The sequence below is a fragment of the Bombina bombina genome, chromosome 5 (genome assembly GCF_027579735.1).
Source record: "Bombina bombina isolate aBomBom1 chromosome 5, aBomBom1.pri, whole genome shotgun sequence".
Taxonomy (NCBI): Eukaryota; Metazoa; Chordata; class Amphibia; order Anura; family Bombinatoridae; genus Bombina; species Bombina bombina.
The window spans coordinates 806,215,712-806,243,313 of NC_069503.1; the positions used below are offsets into that span (position 1 = coordinate 806,215,712).

A 27,602-nucleotide genomic window follows, 5' to 3' on the forward strand; every position below is an offset into this window, starting at 1 on the left:
CCTCCCTAACATGCCAGATTTTCAGGATAAACTTGTATGCAAGCAGGTAAAATAACCATCGGCTAGATTACAAGTTTTGCATTATGAGCGGCTAGGTAATAACTTGCAAGTTATTTCCACCGCTCACCTTTAATAACGCTGCTATTACAGGTTTGCAAAAACCCAGCATTAGCAGGCCATATTGCAGTGTTGAGCTCCATACCGCACACAAATACCAGCTTTGCTTTGAGCTGGTTTTACGTGCTCGTGCACGATTTCCACATAGACATCAATGGGGAGAGCCGGCTAAAAAAAAAGCCTAATACCTGCAATAAAGGAGCGTAAAGCTCTGTAACGCAGCCCCATTGATTCCTATGGGGAAAGAAAATTTATGCTTACACCACACCCTAACATAAACCCAGAGTCTAAACCCTAATCTGCCGCCCCCGACATCGCCGACACCTACATTACACTTATTAACCCCTAATCTGCCGCCCCCAATGTCGCCGCCACCTACATAAATGTATTAACCCCTAATCTGCCGCCCCCAACGTCGCCTCCACTATACTAAAGCTATTAACCCCTAAACCTCTGGCCTCCCACATCACTAACACTAAATAAATATATTAACCCCTAAACCTAAGTCTAACCCTAACACCCCTAACTTTAGTATAATTAAAATAAATCTAAATAAAAATTACTATCATTAACTAAATAATTCCTATTTAAAACTAAATACTTACCTATAAAATAAACTCTAAGCTAGCTACAATATAACTAATAGTTATATTGTATCTAGCTTAGGTTTTATTTTTATTTCACAGCTAAGTTTGTATTTATTTTAACTAGATAGACTAGTTAAAAAAAATACAAATTTACCTGAAATATAAAACCTAACCTGCCTCACACTAACACCTAACATTGCACTAAAATTAAATAAATTACATTAATTAAATACAATTGACTAAATTACAAAAAAAATAAACACTAAATTACACAAAATAAAAAAGAAATTATCAAATATTTAAACTAATTACTCCTAATCTAATAGCCCTATCAAAATAAAAAAGCCCCCTAAAATAAAAAAAAAATCCTAGCCTACACTAAACTGCCAATGGCCCTTAAAAGGGCCTTTTGCGGGGCACTGCCCCAAAGAAATCGGCTCTTTTACCTGTAATAAAAAAATACAAACAACCCCGCAAACAGTAAAACCCACCACCTCCACAACCAAATAAAATCCTATCTAAAAAACATAAGCTCTCCATTGCCCTGAAAAGGGCATTTGGATGGGCATTGCCCTTAAAAGGGCATTTAGCTCTTTTTCTGTGCCCAACCCCTAATATAAAAATAAAACCCACCCAATGAACCCTTAATAAAACCTAACACTAACCCCCGAAGATCCACTTATACAGTTTTTGAAGAACGAACATCCATCCTCATCAAGCCGGGAGAAGTCTTCATCCAAGCAGGAAGAAGTCCTCAAAAAAGCCAGGAGAAGTTTTCATCCAAGCGGCAAGAAGTCGCCCTCCAGGCGGGCAGAAGTCTTCATCCAGACGGCATCTTCTATCTTCACCCTTCCGATGCGGAGCGGCTCCATCTTCAAGACATCCGGCGCAAAGCATCCTCTTCTTTCGATTCCTCTTGAAGAATGAAGGTTCCTTTAAATGACGTCATCCAAGATGGCGTCCCTTGAATTACGATTGACTGATAGAATTCTATCAGCCAATTGGAATTAAAGGGTAAAAAATCCTATTGGCTGAACAGCCAATAGAATGTGAGCTCAATCCTATTGGCTGATTGCACCCTTTAATTCCGATTGGCTGATAGAATTCTATCAGCCAATCGGAAATTCAAGGGACGCCATCTTGTAGAAATCGAAAGAAGAGGATGCCCCGCGCCGGATGTCTTGAAGATGGAGCCGCTCCGGGTCGGAAGGATGAAGATGGAATATGCCGTCTGGATGAAGACTTCTGCCTGCCTGGAGGACAACTTTTTGCCGCTTGGATGAAAACTTCTCCCGGCTTCATTGAGGATGGATGTCCGGTCTTCAAAAACTGTAAGTGGATCTTTGGGGGTTAGTGTTAGGTTTTTTTAATGGTTTATTGGGTGGGTTTTATTTTTAGATTAGGGACTTTGGGCAATGTAAAAGAGCTAAATGCCCTTTTAAAGGCAATGCCCATCCAAATGCCCTTTTCCGGGCAATGGGGAGCTTAGGTTTTTTAGGTAGTTTTTTTGGGGGGTGTTGGATGTGTGGGTGGTGGGTTTTACTTTTGGGGGGTTGTTTGTATTTTTTTATTACAGGTAAAAGAGCTGATTTCTTTGGGGCAATGCCCCGCAAAAGGTCCTTTTAAGGGCTATTGGCAGTTTAGTTTAGACTAGGGATTTTATTTTTATTTTGGGGGGGATTTTGTATTTAGATAGGGCTATTAGATTAGGTGTAATTAGTTTAAATATTTGATCATTTCTTTTTTATATTGTGTAATTTAGCGTTTTATTATTTTTTGTAATTTAGATAAATGTATTTTGTTAATATAATTTATTTAATTTTAGTGTAATGTTAGGTGTTAGTGTAACTCAGATTAGGTTTTATTTTACAGGTAAATTTGTATTTATTTTAACTAGGTAGTTAGTAAATAGTTACTAACTATTTACTAACTAGTCTACCTAGTTAACATAAATACAAACTTGCCTGTGAAATAAAAATAAAACCTAAGATAGCTACAATGTAACTGTTATATCGTAGCTAGCTTATGGTTTATTTTACAGATAAGTATTTAGTCTTAAATAGGAATTATTTAGTTATTAATAGTAGGTTTTATTTAGATTTATTTTAATTATATTAAAGTTAGGGGTGTTAGGGTTAGATTTAGGGTTAGGTTTAGGGATTAATATATTTATTTAGTGTTAGTGATGTGGGAGGCCAGAGGTTTAGGGGTTAATAACTTTAGTATAGTGGTGGCGACATTGGGGGCAGCAGATTAGGGGTTAATAAGTGTAGTTAGATGGCGGCGATTTTGGGGGCAGCAGATTAGAGGTTAATAACAGTAATGTAGGTTGCAGCGATGTTAGGGACAGCAGATTAGGGGTTAATAAGTGTATGTAGGTTGTGGCAATGTTAGGGACCTCAGATTAGGGGTTAACGATATTTAACTAGTGTTTACGATGCAGGACTGCGGCGGTTTAGGGGTTAATATGTTTATTATAGTGGCGGCGATGTCCGGAGCGGCAGATTAGGGGTTAATAATTTTATTTTAGTGTTTGCGATGCGGGAGGGCCTCGGTTTAGGGGTTAATAGGTAGTTTATGGGTGTTAGTGTACTTTGTAACATTTTAGTTATGAGTTTTATGGTACAGCTTTGTAGCGTAAAACTCATAACTACTGACTTTCAGTTTACGGTACGGATCTTGTAGTTATGGGCTGTACCACTCACTTTTTGGCCTCCTAGGCAAACTCGTAATACCGGCGCTGTGGAAGTCCAATTGAAAAAGGACTTTTTAAAAAAGTGCGGTAGTTACGTTGCGTGACGGCCAAAAAAGTGTGCGGTACTGCTGTACCTACAAGACTCTTAATAGTAGCGGTAGTGAAAAAGCAGCGTCATAACGTAAAACTTGTAGCTAGCCCTTTGCTAATCATCTAATTTATTTCACCTTTTCTTTAGTTCAGATATCCTCAATATTTGGCCTGTTAGGGAGGCCTGAGGGCAGGTTTGAAAACCAGTGCTCTAAGCTAAGGACATCTCTTAAAGGTACCTGCGATTTTCATTGTTTTGTTAGATCTTTTATTATCTTATATTTTAAGTATTGCGCAATAAACTGTATTTATTCATTGCATTTTTATGAAAATAAATAACTGCCTCAATGCATTGAAATAATAACAAATTGATACATCAATAAAAGTTGATAATTTATTAAATGATTTGTTATTCTATCAATGAGGGAGAAAAACCCACATCAATTTACTCCTTAAGAACTGCCACACAGGGGTTAATTGTTGTGTGTGGTTTAGGTTGTTAGTGGGTTATTTGCAGGGGTGGTGTGGGTTAGGAGTTAATAATGGTTATGTGGAGTCTGCACAGAAACTTCATTTGTTTAAAATTATTAATGAAGTGACTACATTTTTTTTTACCAGATGTCAAATATGTCATGAATAATTTGGCTAAAAATAAAATTCTCTTATAAACATGTCTAGCAATAGGTATTTAAATTGCTCCTTTAAGTTTCTTTCTCTTGAAAAGGCTGGTTTTCTGGCTGAAACTCATAAATAAAATGTCAGTACCTAAGTACCAGCCTTTATGTATAGAGTTATAAAATAAGCAGGGCTACTCTTCTTGCATCTTCAGCCCATTTGAATAGCATTATTCTTGAGATATACCTATATTTACCTAAAGGAACAATTTCCTATAAATGTAATACTCTAGAATAACAATTCATTGGAAACACATAAAGGGGAAAACACATTTTACAGTACAGTGTCCCTTTAAATTTACTTTTTTGCTATTTACTTTGGAATGTGACAAACATAACTAGGGTGTGACAAACATAACTAGGGTGTGACAAACATAACTAGGGTGTGACAAACATAGCTAGGGTGTGACAAACATAGCTAGGGTGTGACAAACATAGCTAGGGTGTGACAAACATAGCTAGGGTGTGACAAACATAACTAGGGTGTGACAAACATAGCTAGGGTGTGACAAACATAGCTAGGGTGTGACAAACATAGCTAGGGTGTGACAAACATAACTAGGGTGTGACAAGCATAGCTAGGGTGTGACAAGCATAGCTAGGGTGTGACAAGCATAACTAGGGTGTGACAAACATAGCTAGGGTGTGACAAACATAGCTAGGGTGTGACAAGCATAACTAGGGTGTGATAAGCATAGCTAGGGTGTGACAAACATAGCTATGGTGTGACAAGCATAGCTAGGTTGTGACGAACAACAAGGGTGTGGCAAGCATAGCTAGGGTGTGACAAGCATAGCTAGGGTGTGACAAGCATAGCTAGGGTGTGACAAGCATAGCTAGGTTGTGACAAACAACAAGGGTGTGGCAAGCATAGCTAGGGTGTGACAAACATAGCTAGGGTGTGACAAACATAGCTAGGGTGTGACAAGCATAACTAGGGTGTGACAAGCATAACTAGGGTGTGACAAACATAGCAAACACAAGGAGTCAGCGCACCCGGCGTTAAAGAAACTGAAGGCACACAGTAAAATGTTCAAAAGGTAGATTTAATGCAATGCATAAATGAACATCACATTACAAGGCCAGAAGTGTATGGTGGCTGGTTCCACCGGGAATAAAAGTTAATAAGGTCAGACGCGTTTCCTGTGGATATATCACATATTCATCAGTGACCATACTGCACACAGACTGAATAGAGCCTTATATCTAGGCAGGGAACACTCCCATTTAATTGCCGGTCCAATAGTAAGAGGACCTATACTGGCTGAAAAAAGTGGGTGTGCAGTAAGGAGTGATGCGTGAGAGCAGTTCACAATCCATGGTCTTTAAACTTTAATAGGGAAACAGGTAATACATATGATAATTTGCCATATGGAAAAACAAAACAAATAACACTGCAAACATGTTAAGCAATAAAAAATAAAAAATATGAATAATATTTTGTTATGTTGTTTATCTTCTGACATGCAAGGGATGTTTCAGGCAGTATGTAGGTCAAACGACCCGTGCCATGAAGGACCGTTTTTTAGAACACTCCATTGAGGATCCGGAGTCAACTACTCCAATATCCCTGCATTTCAGAAGATATCATAATTCAGACAGTTCTTTGTTGACATTCCAGGCTATCCAAATGATCCCCAGACACCCCAGAGGAGGTAATCGAGGTTTGATCCTCAGTAAAAAAGAGGTGTTTTGGATTTTTCATTTGGATACCCGCCTTCCCATTGGTTTAAATTCAGAGTGGGATGTTAAGTTATATGTTGATCAATAGCATTATTACTATAGTATTATTTCTTGATATTGTCTGACATAGTATTATTATCCACCTTACTGTCACTTTAAATTTTCGCCTAGCAGTATTTATATATATTTTTCAATTTTCTTTTTCAACTTTATAATCATTTTATTTAAGGGTAACAGGTGGTTTATTTATTATTCATATTTTTTATTTTTTATTTTTTATTGCTTAACATGTTTGCAGTGTTATTTGTTTTGTTTTTCCATATGGCAAATTATCATATGTATTACCTGTTTCCCTATTAAAGTTTAAAGACCATGGATTGTGAACTGCTCTCACGCATCACTCCTTACTGCACACCCACTTTTTTCAGCCAGTATAGGTCCTCTTACTATTGGACCGGCAATTAAATGGGAGTGTTCCCTGCCTAGATATAAGGCTCTATTCAGTCTGTGTGCAGTATGGTCACTGATGAATATGTGATATATCCACAGGAAACGCGTCTGACCTTATTAACTTTTATTCCCGGTGGAACCAGCCACCATACACTTCTGGCCTTGTAATGTGATGTTCATTTATGCATTGCATTAAATCTACCTTTTGAGCATTTTACTGTGTGCCTTCAGTTTCTTTAACGCCGGGTGCGCTGACTCCTTGTGTTTGCTGTGTTCTGTTGGAGCGGAGGTGGATCGCTCCTGTCCTCGCACCGGCTGTTGGATCCTGCTACGTCATCACGACATCTTTGGAGGAGGGACCATCTACGTGAAGGCCACTGCAGAATCACACAATACCGTAAGCTGCCGTGTCTGAGCGCTCCCTCACGTTGGTTTGTGTGACAAGCATAGCTAGGGTGTGACAAGCATAACTAGGGTGTGACAAGCATAACTAGGGTGTGACAAACATAACTGTGGTTTCACCAATGTGATGGATACAATTTTTAATCATTCACATGATCCTTTGGTTGAGAAAGGTGCATTTAATTGTGTTCATCTGTGACAACAACGTATTATTGTATCTTTGTTCTTGTTGTAGGGAATGGCAGATGGAGAGATCATACCAGGCTGCTCTCTGGTTACTACAGCCCAACCTTGTCTTCATCTTAGGTGATCTGTTTGATGAAGGTAAATGGAGCCGTACAAAGGTGAGACATTCCTGTATGGTCCCTTGCCAGACAATAAAACAAACATAGCAGCAAACAGATGCAAACCTTATCATTTGCAGAGTGAACATCACACATAGAGTTAATATATTGATACTGTAGGGGCAGAGTAATTAAGGAAACAGCTTGCTCTTATTAATCGCCCTGAATTGAAAATGAGTTTGCCGTGTAAAAACAAAGCCACCTGAATTACAAATACAATATAACGTAACGATCATTTGTGTTAGGTAAAACTTTAATAACACACACAACTTTTCTAGAAAATTGCAATAATCCCTTGGCATTGCTCTTTTGCTAACACCTACTCTGTCCTTATAAATGGTTGTGAACGTTGTTTAGACAGCGAGAATTTTGGTCCAGTCTCACAATATTTAGGAGCCAGAGAAAGATCTAGAACGTCAGGTGTCAAAACTACAATTTTAGGAGCGCTATGGCTTCATGAATTTATGTTCCAGGGATTAAACAATCTTTAGTTCCCTGAGGGCTATGCACCAATTAATAGCACCCACCCTGCTCTGAAAACAGTTTCTTTATGCCCAAAAATGTAGTTAAAGTTTATAAATGAATCTGCTTTGGAGCCATATCATCCATCCCCCTTATTTTGTATGGAGCCTATGATATTGCATAATTGATGTTGTTTTTTTTCACATTTATTATGTGCTGGCTTCTGAGCACAGGATGAGTTGTTCCAACAGGTATAGGTATGCGCACAACACGCTGACAGCCCATTAGGAACATAAAGTTTTCCTTCTTAGCCACCTTAATAAGGATTTAAAGGCTACTGCAGCAATATTGGTTTAATGCACTTCTATACATGGTTATAGTTCACTTTGAAAGCTTGAGGTAGGGACTGTACAAAAAAGAAAGAACAAAAATAGGAAAAAACATTTACAAAACTCCTAGTACTTTTCACATAATACATTTTAACATATACATCTTCTTCAGCAGCTCTTGTGTATACGGGGGTTCGATCATTAAAAATTAAACATGCTCAGGCTCAAGAATTACTTGTCTACTCCAGAATGTAGACAGTAGACAGTCTACTCCAGAATGTTCACTGTTTAAAAAGATAGTTAATTCCTTTATTACCAATTCCCCAGTTTTGCATAACCAACACAGTTATATTAATACATTTTTTATCTCTGCGATTACCTTGTATCTATGCCTCTGCAGACCGCCCCCTTATCTCAGTTCTTTTGACAGACATGCAGCCAATCAGTGCTGACTCTTAAGTAACTCCACGGGAGTGAGCACAATGTTATCTGTATGACACACATGAATTAGCAATGTCTAACTGTCAAAATGCACTGAGACAAGAGGCAATTCAATGTCTTTGAAATGAACATATGAGCCTACTTAGGTTTAGCTTTTTACAAAGAATACAAAGAGAACAAAGCAAATTTGATGAAAAAAGTAAATTGGAAAGTTGTTAACATTGCATGCCCTATTGGTATTATTATTATTATTATCGTTTATTTGTAGAGCGCCAACAGATTCTGCAGCGCTAATCATGAAAGTTTAATTTTGAATAGACTGTCCCTTTAAAGGGACATAATACTCATATGCTAAATCACTTGAAACTGATGCAGTATAGCTGTAAAAAGCTGACAGGAAAATATCACCTGAGCATCTCTAGGTAAAAAAGGAAGATATTTTACCTCACAATTTCCTCAGCTCAGCAGAGTAAGTTTTGTGTAAAAAGTTATATTCGGCTGTTGTTCAGCTGCAGGTAAAAAAAAATGAAGAAATGAACAGCAGCCAATCAGCATCAGCAGTGCTGAGGTCATGAACTCTTTTACTGTGATCTCATGAGATTTGACTTAACTCTCATGAGATTTCAAAGTAAATTTCCTTAAACTGAATAGGGAAATAAGATGAGTGTGCACGTAAGCTCACTCCCTTAGCTGTCCTGGGACAGACATACTGATTTGCTGCTTAGAAGTCCTTTACAATGGGATGTGGCTACTGAGGAATTTTTGAGGTAAAATATCTTTCTTTTTTACATAGAGATGTTCAAGCGATATTTTCTAGTCAGCTTTTTACAGCTATGCTGCATCACTTTCAAGTGTTTCAACATTTGGGTATCATGGCCCTTTAAGTACAATATTATATAACCATATAGGTTGTCAAATCTATACCATAATCTCAACAGTTTTGTAAAAAGGAAAGCAAGAAGACAGATGAGAGCAGGTCTCAAGCTAAGAGAGGTGTGTGTGTGTGTGTGTGTGTGTGTGTGGGGGGGGGTCATCAGGCTAAATATCCTATTCACTATGTGTTAATAGTAGTACTGTATGAGACTAGAAGTAACCTGGTCAGCCCTCATCTGTTGATTTCCTAGTTCATGTGTCAGAATTTGGTTAAATTAAGTAAATGGCTCAATCACATTAATATTGATGGTTTTCTTAGGCTTGGGATGATGATGTTGCACGATTCAAGAAAATGTTCAGACACCCTCCTCACACTGAGCTGATGGTTGCTGTCGGAAACCATGACATTGGATTTCATTATGAGTGAGTAAAAGAAGACATCTCTCTATCATATTAGTAATGTTATTGGCTAAAGTTCCTTGTGCAATGCTAAAATATGTACATACACTACTACATTATATATTTTTTTAATCCTTGTCAGTGACTACTGGGGGCTATAATGGTCAGCCAATCTCATATTCAACCCCCACATTTGATACTTCAAGTAAACCAAACCACTTGCTGTCCAGATTTTTAGATTTGAAGTCAAGTGGCTGAATATTGTCACATCAACAAAAGTTTTGTTTTTTTAATGTGAAAAATATAATTTTCATGATGTATTAGTTTTCTTCTTTTGATATCATGCTAAATTATATTACATCTTGTATTGTATTTCTTTATTTCAAAAGTGTAAAGATGTTTTTTTCTTTCATAAGATGGTGAGTCTATGAGCCATCACATGTGAGATTAAAGTCAACTCCTACAGGAGGAGGCAAAGCACCCCACACAACAGAGCTTTAAAGGGACAGTCTTTCTTTAAAAAGAAAGATAATCCCTTTATAACCCATTCCCCAGTTTTGCATAAACACTGTTATAATAATATACCTTTTACCTCTGTGATTACCTTGTATCTAAGCCTCTGCAAACTGCCCCCTTATTTTAGTTCTTTTGACAGAATTGCATTTTAGTCAATCAGTGCTCACTTCAGGGTAACTTCACGTGCATGAGCTCAATGTTATCTATACGAATCACATGAACTAATGCCCTCTAGTGGTCAAAATGCATTCAGATTAGAGGTTGTCTTCAATGTCTAAGAAATTAGCATATGGACCTCCTAGGTTTAGCTTTCAACTAAGAATACCAAGGGAACAAAGCAAAATTGGTGATTAACGTAAATTGGAAAGTTGTTTAAAATTACATTCCCTATTTAAATAATAAAAGTTTTTTTTTTCCACTTGACTATCCCTTTAATCCCTCCCACTTTCTCATGATCCCTTAGTCAGGTAGATGGTGAAACTTAAAGTACTGATCTACACATTTAATGAAAGGGGTCCTCAAACTGATGTGAGACCCGATATCCCCCTCAGAAAGCCGAGAATAGGCCGAGGGGTGTAAAGGAGTACATTGGCAGTGAGAGCAAATCTCCTCCGGTCCTGCAGCCTCCTCCTGATGCATAGTTGCCAACATTTGAAAAAGATTTCCAGGGACACTTTGCAGCAGTGCCACGTCCATGTATGGTTTACTTATCTCCACCCAAAACAAGCATATTAAAGTCTAGTAGTTTAATTTAGCCATAATGATTGCTTAAAGGGATAGAAAAAGCATAATGATTATTTCATGATTCAGATAGAGCATGTCATTTTTAAATTCACTTCTACTTTCTTTCTTTGTTGAAAATAATATATACATATCCCCAGCAGCAGAAATCCACTACAGGGAGCTAGCTGTTGATTGGTGGCTACACACATTTGTTATTGGCTTACCAGATGTGTTTAGCTAGCTCCCAGCAGTGCATTATTGTTCTGGAACTCTATGCAAGCAATAGTGCAGTAATACAATTTCTGTAGCATATTAGAGCATTTCCTTTAATTTAAAGTTAACCACTGTTTTTTTGAACAGTCATAAGGTAGACAAAGGGATGAGACAATGGAAGGGGGGAGAGAAAGCCAGGGAGAGAAAATGGGAGAGGAAAGAGGGAGAAGAGTTAGGAAGTGAAGGAGAGGATGGAAAGAAGGAGCAGAGAGAAGGGGGAGGAAGAAAATAAATAAACAGATAGTAAGCATGACTCACAGAAAAATGGTAGTACTCTACAGGGAGTGCAGAATTATTAGGCAAGTTGTATTTTTGAGGATTAATTTTATTATTGAACAACAACCATGTTCTCAATGAACCCAAAAAACTCATTAATATCAAAGCTGAATATTTTTGGAAGTAGTTTTTAGTTTGTTTTTAGTTATAGCTATTTTAGGGGGATATCTGTGTGTGCAGGTGACTATTATTGTGCATAATTATTAGGCAACTTAACAAAAAACAAATATATACCCATTTCAATTATTTATTTTTACCAGTGAAACCAATATAACATCTCAACATTCACAAATATACATTTCTGACATTCAAAAACAAAAAAAAAAAATCAGTGACCAATATAGCCACCTTTCTTTGCAAGGACACTCAAAAGCCTGCCATCCATGGATTCTGTCAGTGTTTTTATCTGTTCACCATCAACATTGCATGCAGCAGCAACCACAGCCTCCCAGACACTGTTCAGAGAGGTGTACTGTTTTCCCTCCTTGTAAATCTCACATTTGATGATGGACCACAGGTTCTCAATGGGGTTCAGATCAGGTGAACAAGGAGGGCCATGTCATTAGATTTTCTTCTTTTATACCCTTTCTTGCCAGCCACGCTGTGGAGTACTTGGACGCGTGTGATGGAGCATTGTCCTGCATGAAAATCATGTTTTTCTTGAAGGATGCAGACTTCTTCCTGTACCACTGCTTGAAGAAGGTGTCTTCCAGAATCTGGCAGTAGGACTGGGAGTTGAGCTTGACTCCATCCTCAACCCGAAAAGGCTCCACAAGCTCATCTTTGATGATACCAGCCCAAACCAGTACTCCACCTCCACCTTGCTGGCGTCTGAGTCGGACTGGAGCTCTCTGCCCTTTACCAATCCAGCCACGGGCCCATCCATCTGGCCCATCAAGACTCACTCTCATTTCATCAGTCCATAAAACCTTAGAAAAATCAGTCTTGAGATATTTCTTGGCCCAGTCTTGACGTTTCAGCTTGTGTGTCTTGTTCAGTGGTGGTCATCTTTCAGCCTTTCTTACCTTGGCCATGTCTCTGAGTATTGCACACCTTGTGCTTTTGGGCACTCCAGTGATGTTGCAGCTCTGAAATATGGCCAAACTGGTGGCAAGTGGCATCTTGGCAGCTGCACGCTTGACTTTTCTCAGTTCATGGGCAGTTATTTTGCGCCTTGGTTTTTCCACACGCTTCTTGCGACCCTGTTGACTATTTTGAATGAAACGCTTGATTGTTCGATGATCACGCTTCAGAAGCTTTGCAATTTTAAGAGTGCTGCATCCCTCTGCAAGATATCTCACTATTTTTTACTTTTCTGAGCCTGTCAAGTCCTTCTTTTGACCCATTTTGCCAAAGGAAAGGAAGTTGCCTAATAATTATGCACACCTGATATAGGGTGTTGATGTCATTAGACCACACCCCTTCTCATTACAGAGATGCACATCACCTAATATGCTTAATTAGTAGTAGGCTTTCGAGCCTATACAGCTTGGAGTAAGACAACATGCATAAAGAGGATAATGTGGTCAAAATACTCATTTGCCTAATAATTCTGCACTCCCTGTATAGTGAATCATGGTCCACAATATAGGATACCTACACTATAGAATATACCATACAAGAATAAAACATATGTGGGGGAAAAAATATTATATACATTTACAGCTCTGGAAAAAAATAAGAGACCATTGCAAAATGATCAGTTTCTTTGGTTTTGCTATTTATAGGGTATGTGTTTGAGTAAAATGAACATTTTTTTTTATTCATTTAGATTTAGAGCATTTATTTGCAGAAAATGACAACTGGTCAAAATAACAACAAAAATGTAGTGTTTTCAGACCTCTGATAATGCAAAATAGCAAGTTCATATTCATTTTAAAAGAGACAGTCTAGTCAAAATGAAACTTTCATGATTCAGATAGGGCATGCAATTTTAAGAAACTTTCCAATTTATCATCAAATTTGCTTTGTTCTCTTGGTATTCTTTGATGAAAGCTAAACCTAGGTAGGCTCATATGCTAATTTCTAAGCTCTTGAAGGCCGCCTCTTATTTCAGTTGATTTTGACAGTTATTTTTACAGCTAGACAGCACTAGTTCATGTGTGTCTAATAGATAACATTGTGCTCCCTCCTGTGGGGTTACCTAGGAGTTAACACTGATTGACTAAAATACAAGTCTGTCAAAAGAACTGAAATAAGAGGGCAGTCTGCAGAATCTTAGCTACTAGGTAATTACAGAGGTAAAAAGTATATTAATATAACCATGTTGGTTATACTAAACTGCGGAATGGGTAATTATCTATCTTTTTAAACAATAAAAATTCCAGGTGAATGGTCTTTAAATCAAGAGGTATATAGTGAATTGTTGGGGAAGACCAGACATAGACCTTATGGCTACTCGCTTGAATTACTGGTTACCTCGGTATTGTGCAAGATTTTGAGATCCACAAGTGACTCTGTTAGATGCACTGCTGATTTCCTGGTCATTTAATCTGATTTACAGCTTTTATCCTTTTGTTTTACTATGGAGAATAATACCCAGTTTAAAACAGGAGAGGGTCTCAGTGATTATATTTGCACTTGCATGGCATCGCAGGACTTGGTATGCAGATCTGGAACAATTGTCCTCAAGCCAGCCTTTGCGTCCTCTCAGGAAGGACCTTCTCTTTCAAGGTCCCTTCTTCCATCAAGAGCTCAAATTTCTAAATTTGAGGGCATGAGGATTGAATGTCTAATTTTTGCCTCAGAGAGTCTTTGTTTGTTCCTGATATAGTGAGACACTCAATTTTTTTAGGTTCACTGGCCTAAATCAAATTTATCACAAAGTCTGGGAAGTCTAAGAACTACCATTGGAACTCTCAGATTTCTTGAAATCCTTAAAGTGATTGTAAACCTTTGGAATGGTAAACATTGCGCTGTTCCTCCGACCGCATCTCATACTTTTAATTTGCTGATCGATGATGAACCCAGCTTCATCCAATCGTTGGGTGCCCCTGATTTTAAGAATAATTTTATATACTGTGCACTACATTCCAAAAGTTTACAATCACTTTAATTTCTTTTACAGGAGGATTTATAAGCCAGTTCCCTTAAAGGCCAACTTTCTTCCCTTTCAGTCTTGTATCACAAAAAGATTTCAGGACCTGAAAATTCAAGCCTTTGTTCAAAATTTGCTCAGGATAAAACCAGTTATTAGGCCTGATTTCCTGCATGGTACCTTAACTTGGTTTTGAAGGTTTCTTCAAGCTCAGCCTTTTGAACCTATGCATAGTCTTGAAAGGTTCTCTCATTTCATCACCAGAAGAGCAAGAGTGATCTTGTTATCAGGGCCGTTTCTAGAGAATCTGGCTCCCAGGGCAAAATTCCAAAATGTGCCCCCCTCACAGATTCTAAAGTCCCCCTCCTAGACCTTGCATGTCACTCTGTCATTTAGAGGTCAGCTCCAAAGCAGCAGTGCACATCTGGGACCTAGCTGAACACATCTGGTGAGCAAATGACAAGAGACAAATGTGTGTTGCGGCCAACCACCAGTTAGCTCCTAGTAGTGCATTGCTGCTGCTAAGGATATGTCCATATGCTTTTCAACAATGGATACCAAGAGAACAAGAATAATAGAATTGTCTTACATTTTTTTTAGTGTATCCTGAATTATGAAAGTTTAATTTTGACTTTCATATCCCTTTAAATATGTCATTTTTCTACTACGTTTTTTTCCAAATATATTGATATTATCTAAAAAATATCTTTTATATCTATTATTAATTGCCATTATATTTATACTTTTCTTATAGCTATGCATATTTATTTGTTTAATGCATATCAATCCCTTTAAATTCTTATCCAAAATGTATCTACAAAACTTCCAATAGACTTTAAAGTTGAACTTTGCAAAACAGTCATCAGGTAAGATTTTCTAAAGGATTGCAATATGTCACTAGGTGTATTTGTACCATATTTAGGGATCTATTACAATTATTTAGAAAAGTTAAAACAATTATTTTGCACATAAATAATTTAATTAAGAACTGTAATAGCTGTTTATTTTTCAAATATACTATACACACAGGCAGTAACAGACAGAGACATGCACTCACAGGCAGTAACAGACAGAGACATGCACTCACAGGCAGTAACAGACAGAGACATGCACTCACAGGCAGTAATAGACAGACGTGCACTCACAGGCAGTAATAGACAGAGACGTGCACTCACAGGCAGTAATAGACAGAGACGTGCACTCACAGGCAGTAACAGACAGAGACGTGCACTCACAGGCAGTAATAGACAGAGACGTGCACTCACAGGCAGTAATAGACAGAGACGTGCACTCTCAGGCAGTAACAGACAGAGACATGCACTCACAGGCAGTAATAGACAGACGTGCACTCACAGGCAGTAATAGACAGAGACGTGCACTCACAGGCAGTAATAGACAGAGACGTGCACTCACAGGCAGTAACAGACAGAGACGTGCACTCACAGGCAGTAATAGACAGAGACGTGCACTCTCAGGCAGTAATAGACAGAGACGTGCACTCTCAGGCAGTAATAGACAGAGACGTGCACTCTCAGGCAGTAATAGACAGAGACGTGCACTCACAGGCAGTAACAGACAGAGACATGCACACACACAGGCAGTAATAGGCAGACACACACACACAGGCAGTAATAGGCAGACACACACACAGGCAGTAATAGGCAGATCCATGCGCACACAGGCAGGGATAGATAGGCATACACACACACACGCAGTAATAGGCAGATCCATGCACACACAGGCAGGGATAGATAGGCGCACACACACACACACACACACACACAGGCAGTAATAGGCAGATCCATGAGCACACACAGGCAGGGACAGATAGGCATATACACACACACACACACACACACACACACAGACAGACAGTAATAGGCAGATCCATGCGCACACACAGGCAGGGACAGATAGGCATATACACACACACACACACACACACACAGGCAGTAATAGGCAGATCCATGCGCACACACAGGCAGGGACAGATAGGCATATGCACACACACACACACACACACACACACACACAGGCAGTAATAGGACGATCCATGCGCACACACAGACAGGGACAGATAGGCATATACACACACACACACACACACACACAGACAGTAATAGGCTGATACATGCACACACAGGCAGGGATAGATAGGCATACACACACACAGGCAGTAATAGGCTGATACATGCACACACAAGCAGGGATAGATAGGCATACACCCACAGGCAGTAATAGGCAGATACATGCACACACAGGCAGGGGCAGATAGGCACACACACACTCAGGCAGTAATAGCAGACACACACACACAGGCAGGGCTAGATAGGCATACACACACACACACACACACACTCACTCAGGCAGTAATAGGCACAATGGAGGCTCCTCCATATGAGCACAGGCGCACGCAAACCCCCTGAGAGAGAAAAAAACTATTTTTTGGCTGAATAAATAGAATTTTTCCAATAACCCCTATGGGAAAAATTATACTTATTCAGCCAAAAAGATTCCAGTCCAGTTTTGTAAAAAAAAAATATTGCTGTTTACGCACCGCACATGTGATAGATAGAAGTATAGACATCAAGCCCTTTGCACTAATTTCTATATGCTTGTAACTTTGCCCCCATCTCAGCCCTTATCCTTCTTTATCGCACAGATTTTGCTGTGCGAATGAAAGCCAGCCATCACCGTGGAGCCGACGAGGCTCCTCCTCCTGCACGCACGTACATGATGAAAGTATGAGGGATAAGTTGTGCCTCTGGGGAAGAAACAGATTTAGTTCTAGCCACTCTGCTGACTGTTAGTCACACGTGAAGTAACTGACTGTAATCTGAATCAGAATTTTAACGATCGTCAGTTACTTCATGGCTATCAGTCAGCAGAGTGGCTTTAACTAAATATGTTTGTGGGAAGCTGAACACCAGATTGGCAAGTTTGAACCTCAAAAGAGCGCAGACTGTCAATGTACAGTTTTTAACCAGAGACATTTCGGGGCATTCACATGGGATACTGTAAACTGTATTCTCTGTGAACGGTGTTATGTAGCTTACTGAAAAATCATTCCTTCCTTCTGCTGTCGCACACTCACTGTATGTCTCGTCTCCACTAGAAGGAGCAACTTCCAAGTCCTTATCTTCCAGGTTAGTAAAGCTTGAATTAATGTTCAGTGTGGGAGAGAACATGATGGAAAATACCACAGCCATTTTTTTAACACCTCCTCTATAACTGTATAACTCGTACACGGCAACTCTGAGCAAAAGTACAGAACAAAGAAATGTGTGAGGTATTATTTATTTATGCCCTACACTACTATAGATCATAGAGAGTGTGGTGTTCTTGTCACAGCTGCAGGTACTGTCTTCCGTAGCTACATTGGTAAGGAACTCCCACATCTCTCATTCTAAAATTCCCTCCCCGTGTCTCTCCAGCAGTCAGTGAGAGGCTGAGAGCAGGTTCTGCTACAAGGAATAGAAAGGGGAGTGGGTATCTTCTAGCACACTCTTCGTCTTATCTGCAGTTCTGCACTAATCATAAGGCTGTTAATTGTCACGTATTCTATTTGTTTTCTTTTTCATGAAAAAATATTTTTTGTCTCTGAGGACCTCTAGTGTTCATTTTGTAGTATCACTTCTGACAGCAAATCGAATTAGAGAGGGAAAAAAAAGGCAATATTGTTAGTCTTAATGCTGTTTATTAACTAGTGTCACTGTTAAAGAAATATCTCTAACTGCGCCATCTGCCCTATTATACATTTCAATCAAGATTTTATCTTAAAATTATATACTTGTTTGAATTGTTTTTATTATTTATGCAAATGATCATTTGCATATTATTTTGTACAAATATGTACTGTTTCCCAGCTGACAGCAAGCTAATAATAATAATAATAATTTTAAAAAAACAAAACATTTCAAATAAATAAACTACTGTGGTGGCCCCTGACTGCTAAATAATTCTATTTGGGATTGCAGACAAAGATGAGGATCCTAACTAACCAGGTGGAGCACGTTAAGGCAGCACAGGGAAGCAATGTGCCTTCTCCTTCAGGACCTTGCCCTTACCGAAGATGAGCAGCTGATCCTGCTGACTTTATGGTTAGACATGGTTCTAATTGAGCCTTAAAGGGACAGTATACTATGAAATTGTTTTTCCCTTAATGTATTTACAATTAATTTATTTACTAGCTGCAGAGTATAAAATGTATGAGATTTGCTTTTTAAGGCTTATTTTGTGTATATGAATGAGCTGATTTTGTGTTTTAAAGCCACAACCTAATAAAATGAGTTGAGCTTGTAGGTATAATCAGATCTCATTACTTTATCACATTGTGTAAATATACCTACTTCTTTATCTTATATCTGTCCATAAACCAATCACCAATACTTGGAGAGAACAATGGAAAATTAACATTTTATTACCTTATCTCTTCTATAACCCACTGGAAGTGTAATTTCTTCTACTGGCTGTGTTAACACAGCTTGGCCTCAAGGCCAAAAACTTTCAGGATGGGTGGGGATACCACAGGCTAAATAAACTATTTTAAATGCCAATATAAGGGTAATGGAAATACTTGTAAACAATTTAATACACTCCAGCAGGTAAAGTGGATCATTAGGAACAAATTAAAGGGGATACATCTTTTGAGTAAACTGTCCCTTTAAACTGTGTTCCCAGAGCTTATCCTCCCTCATAAATCTACAGGAGAAATTAAACTGACACCGTTCTGGTTCACTTACGTGGTAATGGTAAAAAAAAAAAAAAAAAGGCATAATGTCAAAAAGATTTATTTTTTTAATTCAACATCCTTAACAGAAAACCTGTTCCTTAGTATGTGGAAATCCAATTTTTATAAAGCACCTTTTTTAATTAGCTCAGTAAAACAAAACAATATGTACATATCATTATGTAAAGACCATGAATAATTCGTCATATGCATAAAACATCACCTCTTTAGTGACACAGATCAGTGAGATAGGAGACTGCTTTCCTCAGGGTGATTCCTCTCCTTTTTATGTTCAGTTTTAGCTATAAGTAGTTATCCGGTCTTAACACGCCCCCTTTGTGATCTTGTTGCTCCATTAGTATGATTGACATCCAATGCAGCCAATTAACATAACAGCTTCCTTTCAAATATATATATATATATATATATATATATATATATATATATATATATATATATATATATTAGCTATAACAGTAGTTTATCAAGCAAGCACTTTTTTTTTTTTTCTTTTTAAAGTGCTCCTCACTGCTCCCTATTGCGCCCCGGGCAACTGCCCCGTCTGCCCGCCCCTAGAAACGGCCCTGCTTATTATTCTCCACACCGGATTTTTTTTATCAAGATAAAGCAGTTTTAAGAATAAACTATTCTTTCCTTTCTAAACCTGTTTCGCTAAGGAGAGATCCCTTCTGTAAGGGACATAAAACCCAAAATTTTTCTTTCACGTTTTATATCGAGCATGTAGTTTTAAACATCTTTCTTCTGTTATGTGTGATCAGTCCACGGGTCATCATTACTTCTGGGATATTATCTGCTCCCCTACAGGAAGTGCAAGAGGATTCACCCAGCAGAGTTGCTATATAGCTCCTCCCCTCTACGTCACCTCCAGTCATTCTCTTGCACCCAAAGACTAGATAGGAGGTGTGAGAGGACTATGGTGATTATACTTAGTTTTTATAACTTCAATCAAAAGTTTGTTATTTTACAATAGCACCGGAGCGTGTTATTACTTCTCTGGCAGAGTTTGAAGAAGAATCTACCAGAGTTTTTTATTATGATTTTAACCGGAGTAGTTAAGATCATATTGCTGTTTCTCGGCCATCTGAGGGAGGTAAAAGCTTCAGATCAGGGGACAGCGGGCAGTTGAATCTGCATTGAGGTATGTAGCAGTTTTTATTTTCTGAATGGAATTGATGAGAAAATCCTGCTATACCGATATAATGACATGTATGTATACTCTACACTTCAGTATTCTGGGGATGGTATTTCACCGGAATTACTCTGTAAAAGTACATTAAACCTTTTAATAGGTATTTAATTCATGTTAAACGTTTTTGCTGGAATGTAGAATCGTTTGCATTTCTGAGGTACTGAGTGAATAAATATTTGGGCATTATTTTTTCCACTTGGCAGTCTGCTTGTTTTGATTATGACAGTTTCGTTTCTCTCTCACTGCTGTGTGTGAGGGGGAGGGGCCGTTTTTTGGCGCTCTTTGCTACGCATCAAAAAATTTTCAGTCAGTTACACTTATATTCTTTCCTTTCTAAACCTGTTTCGCTAAGGAGAGATCCCTTCTGTAAGGGACATAAAACCCAAAATTTTTCTTTCACGTTTTATATCGAGCATGTAGTTTTAAACATCTTTCTTCTGTTATGTGTGATCAGTCCACGGGTCATCATTACTTCTGGGATATTATCTGCTCCCCTACAGGAAGTGCAAGAGGATTCACCCAGCAGAGTTGCTATATAGCTCCTCCCCTCTACGTCACCTCCAGTCATTCTCTTGCACCCAAAGACTAGATAGGAGGTGTGAGAGGACTATGGTGATTATACTTAGTTTTTATAACTTCAATCAAAAGTTTGTTATTTTACAATAGCACCGGAGCGTGTTATTACTTCTCTGGCAGAGTTTGAAGAAGAATCTACCAGAGTTTTTTATTATGATTTTAACCGGAGTAGTTAAGATCATATTGCTGTTTCTCGGCCATCTGAGGGAGGTAAAAGCTTCAGATCAGGGGACAGCGGGCAGTTGAATCTGCATTGAGGTATGTAGCAGTTTTTATTTTCTGAATGGAATTGATGAGAAAATCCTGCTATACCGATATAATGACATGTATGTATACTCTACACTTCAGTATTCTGGGGATGGTATTTCACCGGAATTACTCTGTAAAAGTACATTAAACCTTTTAATAGGTATTTAATTCATGTTAAACGTTTTTGCTGGAATGTAGAATCGTTTGCATTTCTGAGGTACTGAGTGAATAAATATTTGGGCATTATTTTTTCCACTTGGCAGTCTGCTTGTTTTGATTATGACAGTTTCGTTTCTCTCTCACTGCTGTGTGTGAGGGGGAGGGGCCGTTTTTTGGCGCTCTTTGCTACGCATCAAAAAATTTTCAGTCAGTTACACTTATATTTTCTGCATGATCCGGTTCATCTTTGACAGAACTCTGGGGTCTTCAAACTTCTTTGAAGGGAAGTAGATTCTCTCAGCAGAGCTGTGAGATTTAATAGTGACTGTGATTTAAAACGTTGCTCTGTAATTTTTATGTTTAAAATTTAATTAGTGTTATTTTACTAATGGGAACAAACCTTTGCTAAAAAGTTGTGTTGTTTGTTAAGAGTGATGCTATAACTGTTTTTCAGTTCATTATTTCAACTGTCATTTAATCGTTTAGTGCTTTTGAGGCACAGTAGGTTTTTATTAAATAAACTTGTAACCGAGTTGCATGTTTCTTGCTAGTGTGTTAAACATGTCTGATTCAGAGGAAGATACCTGTGTCATTTGTTCCAATGCCAAGGTGGAGCCCAATAGAAATTTATGTACTAGCTGTATTGATGCTACCTTAAATAAAAGCCAATCTGTACAAATTGAACAAATTTCACCAAACAGCGAGGGGAGAGTTATGCCGACTAACTCGCCTCACGTGTCAGTACCTGCATCTCCCGCCCGGGAGGTGCGTGATGTTATGGCGCCTAGTACATCTGGGCAGCCATTACAGATAACATTACAAGATATGGCTACTGTTATGACTGAAGTTTTGGCTAAATTACCAGAACTAAGAGGCAAGCGTGATCACTCTGGGGTGAGAACAGAGTGCGCTGATAATTCTAGGGCCATGTCTGATACTGCGTCACAGCTTGCAGAACATGAGGACGGAGAGCTTCATTCTGTAGGTGACGGTTCTGATCCAAACAGATTGGATTCAGATATTTCAAATTTTAAGTTTAAATTGGAAAACCTCCGTGTATTACTAGGGGAGGTCTTAGCAGCTCTCAACGATTGTAACGCTGTTGCAATACCAGAGAAAATGTGTAGGTTGGATAAATACTTTGCGGTACCGGCGAGTACTGACGTTTTTCCTATACCTAAGAGATTAACTGAAATTGTTACTAAGGAGTGGGACAGACCCGGTGTGCCGTTCTCACCCCCTCCAATATTTAGAAAGATGTTTCCTATAGACACCACCACACGGGACTTATGGCAAACGGTCCCTAAGGTGGAGGGAGCAGTTTCTACTTTAGCTAAGCGTACCACTATCCCGGTGGAGGATAGCTGTGCTTTTTCAGATCCTATGGATAAAAAATTAGAGGGTTACCTTAAGAAAATGTTTGTTCAACAAGGTTTTATATTGCAACCCCTTGCATGCATCGCGCCGATCTCGGCTGCGGCAGCATTTTGGATTGAGTCTCTAGAAGAGAACCTCAGTTCAGCTACGCTGGACGACATTACGGACAGGCTTAGAGTCCTTAAACTAGCTAATTCATTCATTTCGGAGGCCGTAGTACATTTAACCAAACTTACGGCTAAGAATTCAGGATTCGCCATTCAGGCACGCAGGGCGCTGTGGCTAAAATCCTGGTCGGCTGATGTAACTTCTAAGTCCAAATTACTTAATATACCTTTCAAGGGGCAAACTTTATTTGGGCCCGGTTTGAAAGAAATTATTGCTGACATTACAGGAGGTAAGGGCCACGCTCTACCTCAAGACAAAGCCAAAGCTAAGGCTAGACAGTCTAATTTTCGTCCCTTTCGGAATTTCAAAGCAGGAGCAGCGCCACCCTCCTCTGCTCCAAAACAGGGAGGAACTGTTGCTCGTTACAGACAAGGCTGGAAGCCTAACCAGTCCTGGAACAAGGGCAAGCAGGCCAGTAAACCTGCTGCTGCCTCAAAGACAGCATGAACCGAGGGCCCCCGATCCGGGACCGGATCTAGTGGGGGGCAGACTCTCTCTCTTCGCCCAGGCTTGGGCAAGAGATGTCCAGGATCCCTGGGCGCTAGAGATCATATCTCAGGGATACCTTCTAGACTTCAAATTATCTCCTCCAAGAGGGAGATTTCATCTGTCAAGGTTGTCAACAAACCAAATAAAGAAAGACGCGTTTCTACGCTGTGTACAAGATCTATTATTAATGGGAGTGATCCATCCGGTTCCGCGGTCGGAACAGGGACAAGGGTTTTACTCAAACCTGTTTGTGGTTCCCAAAAAAGAGGGAACTTTCAGGCCAATCTTGGATTTAAAGATCCTAAACAAATTCCTAAGAGTTCCATCGTTCAAAATGGAAACTATTCGGACAATCTTACCCATGATCCAAAAGGGTCAGTACATGACCACAGTGGATTTAAAGGATGCTTACCTTCACATACCGATTCACAAAGATCATTACCGGTATCTAAGGTTTGCCTTCTTAGACAGGCATTACCAGTTTGTAGCCCTTCCATTCGGATTGGCTACGGCTCCAAGAATCTTCACAAAGGTTCTGGGTGCCCTTCTAGCGGTTCTGAGACCGCGAGGAATTTCGGTAGCTCCGTACCTAGACGACATTCTGATACAAGCTTCAAGCTTTCAAGCTGCCAAGTCTCATACAGAGTTAGTTCTGGCATTTCTAAGGTCGCATGGATGGAAAGTGAACGAAAAGAAGAGTTCTCTCTTGCCTCTCACAAGAGTTCCATTCTTGGGGACTCTTATAGATTCTGTAGAAATGAAGATTTATCTGACAGAGGACAGATTAACAAAGCTTCTAAATGCATGCCGTGTCCTTCATTCCATTCAACTCCCGTCAGTAGCTCAATGCATGGAGGTGATCGGCTTAATGGTAGCAGCAATGGACATAGTACCCTTTGCACGTCTACATCTCAGACCGCTGCAATTGTGCATGCTGAGTCAGTGGAATGGGGATTACTCAGATTTGTCCCCCACTCTGAATCTGGATCAAGAGACCAGAAACTCTCTTCTATGGTGGCTTTCTCGGCCACATCTGTCCAGGGGGATGCCGTTCAGCAGGCCGGACTGGACAATTGTAACAACAGACGCCAGCCTTCTAGGTTGGGGCGCTGTCTGGAATTCTCTGAAGGCTCAGGGACAATGGAGTCAGGAGGAAAGTCTCCTGCCAATAAACATTCTGGAATTGAGAGCAGTTCTCAATGCCCTTCTAGCTTGGCCCCAGTTAAAGACTCGGGGGTTCATCAGGTTTCAGTCGGACAACATCACGACTGTAGCTTACATCAACCATCAGGGAGGGACAAGAAGCTCCCTAGCAATGATAGAAGTATCAAAGATAATTCGCTGGGCAGAGTCTCACTCTTGCCACCTGTCAGCAATCCACATCCCGGGAGTGGAGAACTGGGAGGCGGATTTCCTGAGTCGCCAGACTCTTCATCCGGGGGAGTGGGAACTTCATCCGGAGGTCTTTGCCCAAATACTTCGACGTTGGGGCAAACCAGAGATAGATCTCATGGCGTCTCGCCAGAACGCCAAACTTCCTCGCTACGGATCCAGATCCAGGGATCCGGGAGCGGTTCTGATAGATGCTTTGACAGCACCTTGGAACTTCAGGATGGCTTATGTGTTTCCACCCTTCCCGCTGCTTCCTCGATTGATTGCCAAGATCAAACAGGAGAGAGCATCAGTGATTCTAATAGCGCCTGCATGGCCGCGCAGGACTTGGTATGCAGATCTAGTGGACATGTCATCCTGTCCGCCTTGGTCTCTACCTCTAAGACAGGACCTTCTGATTCAGGGTCCATTCAAACATCAAAGTCTAACTTCTCTGAAGCTGACTGCTTGGAAATTGAACGCTTGATTTTATCAAAACGTGGTTTTTCTGAGTCGGTTATTGATACCCTGATACAGGCTAGGAAGCCTGTTACCAGAAAGATTTACCATAAAATATGGCGTAAATACCTATACTGGTGTGAATCCAAAGATTACTCCTGGAGTAAGGTTAGGATTCCTAGGATATTGTCTTTTCTACAAGAAGGTTTAGAAAAGGGTTTATCGGCTAGCTCTTTAAAGGGACAGATCTCAGCTCTGTCCATCTTGTTACACAGGCGTCTGTCAGAAAATTCAGACATCCAGGCCTTTTGTCAGGCTTTAGCTAGGATCAAGCCTGTGTTTAAAACTGTTGCTCCGCCATGGAGTTTAAACTTAGTTCTTAACGTTTTACAGGGTGTTCCGTTTGAACCCCTTCATTCCATTGATATAAAATTGTTATCTTGGAAAGTTCTATTTTTAATGGCTATTTCCTCGGCTCGAAGAGTCTCTGAGTTATCAGCCCTACATTGTGATTCTCCTTATCTGATCTTTCACTCAGACAAGGTAGTTCTGCGTACTAAACCTGGGTTCTTACCTAAGGTTGTCTCTAACAGGAATATCAATCAAGAGATTGTTGTTCCATCCTTGTGTCCAAATCCTTCTTCAAAGAAGGAACGTCTTCTACACAATCTGGATGTAGTTCGTGCCCTCAAGTTCTACTTGCAGGCAACTAAAGATTTTCGCCAAACTTCTTCCCTGTTTGTCGTTTATTCTGGACAGAGGAGAGGTCAAAAAGCTTCTGCTACCTCTCTCTCTTTTTGGCTTCGTAGCATAATACGTTTAGCCTATGAGACTGCTGGACAGCAGCCTCCTGAAAGAATTACAGCTCATTCCACTAGAGCTGTAGCTTCCACTTGGGCCTTTAAGAATGAGGCCTCTGTTGAACAGATTTGCAAGGCTGCAACTTGGTCTTCGCTTCATACTTTTTCCAAATTTTACAAATTTGACACTTTTGCTTCTTCGGAGGCTATTTCTCCAACATAGGTGTGTCCGGTCCACGGCGTCATCCTTACTTGTGGGATATTCTCCTCCCCAACAGGAAATGGCAAAGAGCCCAGCAAAGCTGGTCACATGATCCCTCCTAGGCTCCGCCTACCCCAGTCATTCTCTTTGCCGTTGTACAGGCAACATCTCCACGGAGATGGCTTAGAGTTTTTTAGTGTTTAACTGTAGTTTTTCATTATTCAATCAAGAGTTTGTTATTTTCAAATAGTGCTGGTACGTACTATTTACTCAGAAACAGAAAAGAGATGAAGAATTCTGTTTGTATGAGGAAAATGATTTTAGCAACCGTAACTAAAATCCATGGCTGTTCCACACAGGACTGTTGAGAGCAATTAACTTCAGTTGGGGGAACAGTTTGCAGTCCTTTGCTGCTTGAGGTATGACACATTCTAACAAGACGATGTAATGCTGGAAGCTGTCATTTTCCCTATGGGATCCGGTAAGCCATGTTTATTACGATTGTAAATAAGGGCTTCACAAGGGCTTATTTAGACTGTAGACCTTTTTTTGGGCTAAATCGATTGATATTAACACTTATTTAGCCTTGAGGAATCATTTATTCTGGGTATTTTGATATAATAATATCGGCAGGCACTGTTTTAGACACCTTATTCTTTAGGGGCTTTCCCAAAGCATAGGCAGAGTCTCATTTTCGCGCCGGTGTTGCGCACTTGTTTTTTGAGAGGCATGGCATGCAGTCGCATGTGAGAGGAGCTCTGATACTTATAAAAGACTTCTGAAGGCGTCATTTGGTATCGTATTCCCCTTTGGGTTTGGTTGGGTCTCAGCAAAGCAGATACCAGGGACTGTAAAGGGGTTAAAGCTTAAAACGGCTCCGGTTCCGTTATTTTAAGGGTTAAAGCTTCCAAAATTGGTGTGCAATATTTTCAAGGCTTTAAGACACTGTGGTGAAAGTTTGGTGAATTTTGAACAATTCCTTCATGTTTTTTCGCAATTGCAGTAATAAAGTGTGTTCAGTTTAAAATTTAAAGTGACAGTAACGGTTTTATTTCAAAACGTTTTTTGTACTTTCTTATCAAGTTTATGCCTGTTTAACATGTCTGAACTACCAGATAGACTGTGTTCTGAATGTGGGGAAGCCAGAATTCCTATTCATTTAAATAAATGTGATTTATGTGATAATGACAATGATGCCCAAGATGATTCCTCAAGTGAGGGGAGTAAGCATGGTACTGCATCATTCCCTCCTTCGTCTACACGAGTCTTGCCCACTCAGGAGGCCCCTAGTACATCTAGCGCGCCAATACTCCTTACTATGCAACAATTAACGGCTGTAATGGATAATTCTGTCAAAAACATTTTAGCCAAAATGAACCCTTGTCAGCGTAAGCGTGGATGCTCTGTTTTAGTTACTGAAGAGCATGACGACGCTGATATTA

The 27,602-nt window shown here is 39.6% G+C and overlaps 1 protein-coding gene across 2 annotated transcripts in view; it reads left to right on the plus strand.

Moving 5' to 3' along the window:
* Positions 1 to 27,602, plus strand: part of MPPE1 (metallophosphoesterase 1) — a 217,257-nt gene that overhangs the window by 54,316 nt on the left and 135,339 nt on the right. For both annotated transcript variants that reach the window (XM_053714911.1, XM_053714910.1), the window contains exons 3-4: positions 6,934 to 7,042; positions 9,467 to 9,570. In XM_053714911.1, the coding sequence (XP_053570886.1) occupies positions 6,934 to 7,042; positions 9,467 to 9,570 (213 nt within the window). The remainder of the gene's footprint in view (positions 1 to 6,933; positions 7,043 to 9,466; positions 9,571 to 27,602) is intronic.